Genomic DNA, 10,539 nt, shown 5'->3' with positions numbered 1-10,539 from the left:
TTCATGATTTACAAAGAATATTAAAAAAAAAAAAATTAAGATTTTAAAAACAACAATTCCTGCGTCTCATTTCGAAGGCTGCGTCCTCTGGAGGTTGCATTTGAGGGATGCACACATCATTAAGGATGTCTTATTTAAGAAAAGTAACCATGATAAAGTTTACTGTTATTCCTTGTGAAGTGTAAAATACTATAATTTCTTTTTTACTTTGCAATATAACGGTTACTTTTTTTTTAATGAGACTTCCCCGATGACGTATGTGACCTCCAAAGGATGCAGCCTTCTAAATGAGATGCAAAAATTATTTCAATATTTTGGGTTAAGTTGAAATTTTGGGGTTAGGGTTCAGGACAACCACCTCCCAATTGTAAGTAGCCAATAAATGATTTTATATATAGATTAAGCTTACTGATATTTTAAATATTATTGTGGGTTTGAATAGATAAGAGGATCTTAGTAAACATCTAAGATTTAAATACTTAGATGCTTTTTGTATGTGTTTTTAGGTTGTGGGACAGCTGTTTGCACCAATTCTGTAGAATGGCCCATATATAGGGTGTGCAGTGCATTTACTTTAGCTGACTGTATACACAACGTGTAACAGCCTTGAGTAGCTTACTACTTAATTCCAAGTGTTTGTGTAGTTCAGTGCAATACTCAAGATGATGGGATAAATTGATACTGGTCTCAGTTCATTCTGATATGGCTAAAAGTAAAAAAGAGAATTCGACTAACATCAATAACCACGAAATTGAAATCAGTGAACAAACATCTTGGTTTCATTTTTAATGTTTTGTTTTTACATTTGAACATTACAATAGTTTTCTTCCCTCGCTCCGTTCCTTTCACTTGTTTAAATATTATTACGTGACTGGATCTGTAAATCTTTTAGAGGCTCCGGCGTTTAGTGCGTTTGCCTCTGGCCACCAGACTACACCAAATAAAACAGAAGTCATCAAACAAAACAGTTTACATCTGCAGCAGGAAAAAAGACACATTTACATCAGAATATACATATCAGATCATTTAACATTAAAAATCTGCATTTTATATATTTATATATATATTTATGCGTTTGACCTAAAACAGCTTTTCAACTTGAAAGAAAGAAATCAGCAGCTCTGGGTTTCGGGTCAACGATTTTTTTTTTTTCAGTGTCTTCAACTGGCTGTATATTAAAATACGTCAATATTTCAGATAAAAGGTTCGCTATGTCCTTGAAATGAAATCTTGAGCGCACCAGTAATAGATTGCTTTTCGTTTGGCTTCTTCTCGACCTGCGTTCTGGACGCCAGCGGCAGAAAAATAAAAGCAACATTCACTGAACAATTTTTCATACATCAAATCTCTGTAAGGTCACTCGTGACAGCTAGCATGTGCAAAGAGAAAACCGTCGTTCTTTTTGTACACAGTGCAAAGCGTCCTCCGTACACTGAATAAATTAAATCTCACAAAAATGTTTGCCTTCTTCAGCCAAAAGAGAAATAAACCGCTTCGTTCACGTACAGTCCACGACAGGTTCCAAAATCAAGAGGAACGTCCTCTAGTAGACAACATTAACAACAACAGACAACATAGTAAGTTTCTTTTTTTTTTCTTCTCAGGAGTATAAAAGTGTCAGAATGTGCAGAACACAGGAAAAAGTCCTTTCGTTGATCACTACACACAGTGTGCTTTGGACGGGAGTGGTGTTTTGGAAAGTTTCAGCTCATGTGCATGAGTATGCTGGTGGTATTACACCTGTAAAATGATTCAGCTCATGTGTATACAATAATTTAAGAAATCAATGTATTACTGGAGTTGTTTTTTTTTTTTCACCGTCATACTGTCAGTTACTTTGAATTCAATTACCCTGATTTTTTTTTTCTCGAAACACCATCAGAAAAATATGCTTGAACTGATTATATGCAGTGAAGTATATTTACATTTACATTTCTTTTTTATATTTGAAATCACCATGTTTTCATTAGGGGGGAAAAAAAATTACAGTATACGTTTTTTTTTTTTTCTTTTTCTAAATGACAACAACAACAACACATATATAGATATATAGATATATATATATAAAAAGGACCATAAAAATATTGGAGTCCTCTCCCTCTGTATTGCCCAAAAATAGGTCATTATGATCAACAATGAGACTTCACAATTAAAAACAGCTACTAAGATTATTTTCTTTCTTTTTTTTTTTTTTTCCAATAGATGAATGGTATGGCGTCTTTCAGCACGGCATCTGTCCGTGTGTGCAAAAATTAAAAAGTTAACTGGCACCAAAATCGAGGGGAAAAAAAAAGTTGTGACAATCGCAACTGAATAATTCACTGATCTAAGTATGTTTTTCTAAAAGCTAAAGTCATTTAAAAAGCGCACAAAGAAAAGTAAAATGAGAAGGAGTCCTGCAGTGACAGGAGGGTTGGATTACAGTTCAACAGTTGTGATGTTTGTTTTCTGAGATGATCGTATTTTTCTTGTCCTTTTTGTTTAGTTCCACCCCCCTTGTCCATTCACCAATCAGAGCCTGTAGTGCTTGAAGTCTTTATGACATCAACTGTACACGAACCAATCAGAGACTCTAGACATTTTCCCAGGGCCTCCCGAAGAACTCTAGCAGATCAAAACAGATATGAGTCACATTAAACAGCGAGAAAATGAATAAAAACGCATGAATGGTTGCATAAAAAAGGTACTCAGAATGAGAGAAAAACATGCATACCTTCTATGAGATGGTGCCGCATCTCCGGTTAGCTTTCAGTGGTATCCATTTGTAAATGCTGTGGCGATCAAAGGACCCTGAAAGTAGATAACGAGTAAGATGTTGAGCAGAATCATTGAAGCTGTATGAAAACAGTGATCCTAACACACTGACAGATTCAGACAGAATAATTTACACATTCTCTTTTATGAAGAGTCTGAGATTGATTCTCTTGTACAGAATCAAGAATTCCACTTTAAGAGAACATTTATTCGCAAATGATGCTCATATAAGTGTCAATGAAACCTGCACTCTGACTGTCATCAAGACTAGGGCTGTCACTAATGTTTAATTTAGTAATCGGTCAATTATTCTGATGATTAATTGACTAATCAGATAATTATATAACTCTTAAATAGTTTGGGATCAGTAAGATTTTTAATGGTTTTTAAAGACATTTCTTATGCTCATCAAGGTTGTATTTATTTGATCAAAAATACATTGTGAAATTATATTTTAAAATGTAATTTATTCCTGTGATGCAAAGCTGAATTTTCAGCATCATTATTCCAGTCTTCAGTGTCACATAATCTTTCAGAAATCATTCTAATATGCTGATTTATGATCAATGTTAAAAACAGTTGTGCTTAGGGATGTACCGATATGGAAATTTGGCCGATAACGATAACCAATAACTCTCATAATTAGAGGCCGATAGCCGATATACTGTATAGGCTGATAAATAATTTTTTCTAAACATGATTGCAAAAACAAAAGGCAAACACACACAGTGAACAACTGATTTTATTTTAAAACGTTAACTTCAGAAAAGTTTGAACTGATCTCTGAACTATAGTTATTATTCATTTCTATGACCAACTTTCTTTTACATGAAATTTATTGCTTGACAAAAAAATCAAACATAAATAAAGCAACAAAGTCACTGAACAACATTACTTGCATAATCAAAATATTAACCAAACAAAAACATTTGCAATATACAGGGCTCAAAATTAACTTTTTTACTTGGTAGCATCAAAAAAAAAAAAAAAATAGGAGCACCCAATTTCTTTTTAGTAATGTACCGATCTTGATTTTTCATGGCTGATTCTGATTGCCTATGTTTCACAAGCAAAAGGGCTGACCAGTGCTTTTTAAACAATCAACAGTATAAATAACAAAAAAATAAACGACAGTTCTTTCTTAGTCATGTAGTCAATAAATGCAGACATAATCAAATTAGGCTACTCTTTCAAAGTGCAAATAGAGACCGAATTTTTCAGAGCTATAGACAACTACACAACCTATTATAGCCCACATACTAATAACAGCCTAGATATTTAATGTAGCCTAATTTGCACACATTGGGGAGTCTTTCTCTAAACACGGCATATTAAAAATGCTTTTGAATGCACGTGTGCGTCTTACTTTTGGTTTGGTTTTAACGATCACGCAAAACTCACGGCAGTCAGCGTGCATTCTACAATACAAGAGATTACTTTAACAAAAACATTTGAAAGTGGTAGGACACAAACGGGATTTTAAAAAGCATGTCCCCAATGGAAATTACGCGTGAGTTGAACCATTTGATGTGAATGTTTGCCGCGTTGTACAGTGTATTGAGACGAAGGCGCCAGAATTGTATCTGACAGATTGTGCGTGCTGTAGCACGAAATATATTTCTAAGCAGATTGTGGAGAACATTTAATTGTCCACAATCAAAAATCGTCATATACCGTGTTTCCCCTACCATTATCTTACGGCGCCCCCCTTGAACGTCAAGTTCATTTTATTTTCGATATAGTGCCAGATCACAATAGAAGTCATTTAAGGTTATCTTTCCTATAGAACAGGTCTATACATTGTTCTTTTATTAAACAAACTAAATTGCCTTATGTTATTTATTTACACGAAGGCATGTCTTTTCTGTCTCTACATGGTCACGCGTTTACAATGTCTCCTCCGCGAAAACACGGACTGGATCGCGGAATCCATTCAAAAACGGAATTTACTCTATAGTGCGGAATGCCACAGAATTAGTTGATTTTTGGATTAATAAATCAAAAGTTGGTCTGTCACTTAATTCAAATCGCGATATGGACTAGTGTCTGTGAAAACTGAAACGCAAAAAGACTGTTTTAATATGAATGCTGCATGTTCCGTTTGCCTCTGTATGTATGAATGGCGGAGACGCTTTTTTTTTTAACTACAAGCATACTGAAGCACGTGTGACGCCCCCGCTAATTTTTGCATTTGTATCTCACATGAACAGATAAACTCAATCTCCAAAGCTGCTGTGAGTGTCACTTTTACCGTTTCATTTGAGCAGAGCCATAGAGAGAGATAAATACCAAAAAATTGCAGTTCTGTCTCTCTAACTCAATGTATTCCAATTGCCCGCTATGAACTTCCTGGAACTATTTGAGGCTATGTGAATCACGTGACGATCGAGCATTTTGAACTTCCGTTGCTGCAACTCTCTCTCCCAAGGCTCTGCATTTCAGAAAACTAGCATCATATCATACTGTGTACACAGAAAATTTACAGCAACCTGTCAAAATAAAAGTACGGTTTAACATGTAACAACAATATTAGTCTTGTATTACTTTTGTACAGTATAATGTAGGTGTTTATATATTCCTATTTAAATAATTTACATAAAACAATATATATGATAAAAAAAATATTACAAAAAGATTAACCACTTAATTGTAGAAAAAAAACTACAATTATTATTTAAACTGAATATAATTTTTCTTCCAGTTTAACAGTAAACCTCTGTTTGTTTGCCAAAAATTAAAAGGGTTCATTTTTCATTTGATAAAAAAAAAAATGTTTATGCTTTCATTTGATTATCAGGAAAATTAAAACACACACACAAAAAAAGCAAAAGATTGTAGAGCCCTATTGTTCAAAATGTTAAAATAGAGAGTTTTGGACTTATTTTTTCACTGTAATAAATATTTTCGTTATTACACAAAGTAGGCTAAAGTACCGGGGAAAAAAGTAACGTTGGATTCAGGCACCTCCCAACCCTCCCCGAGTCCCTTTTAAAGTTTAGGTACAAGTCAATTCGTCAATTCACTGACTTTTCTTAGTTAAGAACATGGGTTGGAGCTCTTAATATTGAACTCTCAAAGTGCATTAGATTTTTAATTTTCTTTTTTTTTTTCTTTTTTGTCGTATCGTGGACTTGTTGATATTGCTACATCCCTACAGTTAGGGCTGGGCGATTTGGCCTAAAATCAAAGTCTCGATTAATTGAACATTTTAACCCGATTACGATTAATGAATGGTTATTTTATTCATTAATAAAATTATATTTAATTATATTTAAATAATATTTATTTTTTTGCCCTCATAGTTCACTGACAAGTTTTGTACAGTAAATATGCGCACATATTACAAGTGAGAGATTTTTGAATGAAGGGTGCACACACTATCTACTATCTATGATTATTTATTGAACATCAGTGTTGAACAACTGAAATTAAAGCACACATTGCTTAAAATGAAAAGTCACATTTTTCTTAAATTTGTGAAAATAAATAACTTGCACTTTTGGAAACAAAATAAATTATTTATAAAATAATAATAAATATTAAAAGTAGAAAATAAGCATTATCTCTTCTAAATAAAATTACTCTTGTATATCCTGCTCTCCATCGACATGTCGGCGGAATAACGCAACGTAACGGAGCGGGGTCACGTGACGCCACACGCAGTAGTGTTTTTAAAGGGAAAGTAATTGAAATAATTGACCTGGAAAAATTTGATCGATTATAGGTTCTGAATGTCGATTTCGATTACTTTTCGATTAATCACCCAGCCCTACCTACAGTCTAATAATGCATTTCATTTTTATTATTCTCATTTGTGAAATCAAATAAAGCTGCTAAAGAGTAACTAGGATGCCTCCAAACATAAAGAAAATACAAGAAGAAACGTTTTTGTCCTGATTCTTCTTCCGTGGAGCTGATCAGTCCTGAATAAATAAATTCTGCCCATTGTCAGACTGCGTTTGTGAACTTACAAACCCACACGGCTGATTTAGAGGGCAAAACGGCAACCTGTCAACAAGCCTTTCTGAGAAACACAGCCGCTTATCGGGCCTGTCATCAGACTATTGTGTGCATGGCAGGAGCGGATCTGTCTAATCCATACGAATAAATCAAAGTCAGTCTCACACCCGCTGCTTTAGAGGGCAGGAAGGAAAGGCTTTCTTAAGTTTATATTGGCTTTTCTGCCAGGTTTCCTTATTTTATGAATAGCGGGAATGAAACTTTATTTTGGAGTGGATGTGTGTTGATACTATAAGTTTAAGCGAGAGAGAGAGAGAGGGGGGGGGGGGGGATCCAGTAGGTGGTGAACTGCTGACACGTGTCAGAAAAATAAATGGAGACGAGCATTTTAGTTCTGCGTCATTTCCCGTGTTAATGTTCTGCACGGAGACTTCAAGAACTACACACACGCATCCATCAGTCCAGCTGAACGAGCGCATGCTAAATTTGGAATTAATCACACAGCACAAAACGGCACTCACTCAGAAACACACTAATGCCGATGAATAAAGTTATGAATTCATGCGGTGACATGTTTTATTTAGATGCCAGGAGGCAGAAACAGAGTATAAAAGATCCAAGTTTCTGCTCACTTCAGTTTCTAACCAGCAGTTAATATTCCTGTCGTCAGTCAATTGTCTTTATGCACAATAAACAGCTGTTTATTAGCAGTTCTTCACCAATTTAGCCATTTAAGCAGGGCTTTTCATTTCAAAAGTGACAAACTACAGAAGCAATCTCTTAAGTAAATGTGTTGCTGGAGGGCCTAATGGTGATAGTTAACGGATCAGCCTGTGTAGAATCAAACCTTTTAATTACCAGCTGAGATCTTTATTCACTAGGCAACATCACTCCTGTTGTGATGGGAGATCATAAATTACCTCATTACTGGCTTAGAAGTTTAGGAATAGTTCAGCCAAAAATTTCCTCACTCTTTTTGAAATTTAACCTTGGCACATTTCGGTTATGAGACATGCGAGAACCAATGAAAATAAGTCATTTTGTTCCTCAAACCAAAATGCTATTATGGCGCTTTTTCAGAAGTTTCCATCAAAGATTGTTTTTAAGGGTTTGGAACGGCATGACGACAAGTAAATGAGGACAAATTTTTCAACTGTTCCTTGAACCACTAGTCTGCCAGTACTATATCTCTAACATGCTCTACCTTTCATATACTGCAGATGAAAACAGGCCTCTAAGCAGACCACCCGCAAGCAATAAAACAGTAGAAATCTTCTGCAAACACTTGCATAAATCAAAATGTATGCTTCATTTAGTTAAGAAACTGATTTGTGAGAACGGGGTGAATAATTTAATTTCAATTTGGCAGCTCATTATAAATGCTTTCTTCTTCAAATTGAGATCGGTGCTGACACCGAGCCGCAACCTGACGTCCGTGACATCTGCAGACAGCATCCGTGCGCTCGCCGACAAAAGCCAATTAAAGCAAGTTTTTGTGCAACGCAGGGGCTTTTGTTTGGAGACGGTGTCAAGAGCATCTGCTAGTTACAGGGACATCTGATTTTGACAATTTGCTCATTTCCAAGCACGGCAGCCTTTTTGCTTCCTCTAAACTGTTTGTGATGCTTTTATTCCCCAAACAAAACATGAGCGAGACAAGAAGTGTCAGTCTAACGGAGACTCGTGACTCATTGGGGTATTTTTGAACATGTGGAATGGAACTAATTCCTCTGGAACTAATATTCTTTCCCCCCCCCCCAAGTCTGCGTTTCTAAATTGCTGCGCTGACAATCAAGACCTTGCCATAAAATGTGAGTCACGATGGAGGAACAGCCAATCAGACTCTGATTTCTCAGCTGGAGGTTGAATATAATTAAAAAGTATGATGGACAAAAGACACAAACTGAGAACTTTCCCTGTACTTTGGGATCTCTTGGCCACATCAGCATGACTGAGGGAGTGTAAGAGAGCTGTACTCACTGCGATACTGTGATTGAACCCGGAGCCCGGCTGGGGGCTGGCAGCACTGATGTAATTTCCCACTGCTGAGTCCTGACTGCTGGGGCCGTACAAGTCTGCCACGGGTCCGGGACTGTTTGCACCGGGGAAACCTCCGGGTCGTGGAGGGTTAGCACCTGTGAAAGACACACCAGATTTCTGATAAATCATATTTCAGTTACTAAGGTAGCAGAGAGACAGCTTCTATCAGAGTGTGTAACATGAGACAGAATATGTGCACTACTGTTCAAAAGTTTAAGGACTATACAATTTTTATTTACACAATTATATATATAATAATTATATAATATAATCAATAATAATATATTATTTTTAAGAATATTTACTTAGTAATGTTTTTGAACAGTAACATTTTAAATGTTTAAAGAAGTCTCGTTTGCTCACCAAGCCTGCCTTTATTTGATCCAAATTACAATAAAAACTGTATATTTTAAAATATTTGTGCTATTTAAAATGTAACTCATTCCTGTGATCAAAGCTACATTTTTAGCATCATTACTCCAGTCTTCAGTGTCACACGATCTTTTAGAAATTTTTCTAATATGCTGATTTGCTGTTCAAGAAACATTTTTTATTATTATCAATGTTTTAAATGGCCGAGTACATTTTTTTAAGGATTCTTTGATGAATAGAAAGATCCAAAGATCAGCATTTATCTGAAATAAAAAGCTTTTGTAACATTTTGTAACTGTACCATTCAAAAGCTTGGAGTCAGAATAATTTTTTTGGGAAAGAAATTATAGAAATTAATACTTTCATTTAGGAAGGATGCTTTAAATTGATCAAAAGTGATGATAAACACATTTATTGTTACAAAAAAATTATATTTCAGATAAATGCTGTTCTTCTGAACTTTCTATTCATCAAAGAAACCTGAAAAAAAAATCAAATCACTCAGCTGTTTTCAATGCATTTTAATCAGCAAATCAGAATATTAGAATCATTTCTGAAGGATCTTGTGACTGGAGTAATGATGAAATCACAGGAATAAATTATATTTTAAAATATTTAAAATCTTACTGTTTTGTCTGCTTTGGATCAAATAAATCCAGGCATGGTGAGGCGAAGAGAAAAAAATGTTAAAAAAATAAATAAAAAGCATTAAAAGTATTTTGACTGGTAGTGTAGCTAATGTTTCTCAAGCATCAAATCAGCATAATAGATTTCTGAAAGATTTTGTGACACTGATGATATTGATGCAGAAAATTCACCTTGGTGAGCATTGGCAATTTCTTTCAGACATAAAATCTTACTAAACAGTAATGCGTGACACTTACATAGCACTGTGTAATGTTTATTATTAAATATCTAAAATGTTAAAATGCTAACTAACAATGTCAGGGGCCATTCAAACAAGACACGGTCTGTTTTTTAATTGGACTATGCAAACTACATGAATAAGTATAAAGGGTTTAGCTGCTGTATTTTAAGACACCTGCATTCAATTACACTCCTCCTGTTTTTAAATACAAAATTGTCCTGTATGAACGGCCTTCACGTGTGGACAGCATATAGATTAAAAAACACCCACGCCATCCATGCAAAACTGCACACAGCCACATGCTGCGCTGTGCATTAAGCAGCTCTGATCGAAGGACGGGGCCGAGAGAAATGCAGGCTTTCCTGCTGCGCCGAACACGCATGTAAAGATCGAGCTTCCTTTGTGACTGCTCATTCCTCACATCTCTCTTCACAGTGACAGAATACAGCTGGAGCTGGAGAATCACAGCTAGAAACCACCACGTGAGGTAATGTCACACACTCTACTGACCTTTATATTAGACTTACTTATTTACTAAAACCCCC

General features: G+C 35.3%; 1 protein-coding gene across 1 annotated transcript in view; it reads right to left on the bottom strand.

Moving 5' to 3' along the window:
* Nucleotides 1–761: 761 nt before the first annotated feature.
* Nucleotides 762–10,539, bottom strand: part of msi2a (musashi RNA-binding protein 2a) — a 185,755-nt gene continuing 175,977 nt past the window's right edge. Inside the window, exons 12-14 of the mRNA XM_073829218.1 lie at nucleotides 8,695–8,849; nucleotides 2,714–2,790; nucleotides 762–2,604 (exon numbers count right to left, since the gene is read on the bottom strand). Of these exons, the coding sequence (XP_073685319.1) occupies nucleotides 2,749–2,790; nucleotides 8,695–8,849 (197 nt within the window). The 3' untranslated portion in view covers nucleotides 762–2,604; nucleotides 2,714–2,748. The remainder of the gene's footprint in view (nucleotides 2,605–2,713; nucleotides 2,791–8,694; nucleotides 8,850–10,539) is intronic.

Source organism: Garra rufa, chromosome 23 (genome assembly GCF_049309525.1).
Source record: "Garra rufa chromosome 23, GarRuf1.0, whole genome shotgun sequence".
In the NCBI taxonomy this organism is placed as follows: domain Eukaryota; kingdom Metazoa; phylum Chordata; class Actinopteri; order Cypriniformes; family Cyprinidae; genus Garra; species Garra rufa.
This window is presented reverse-complemented; position numbering and strand designations above follow the sequence as displayed.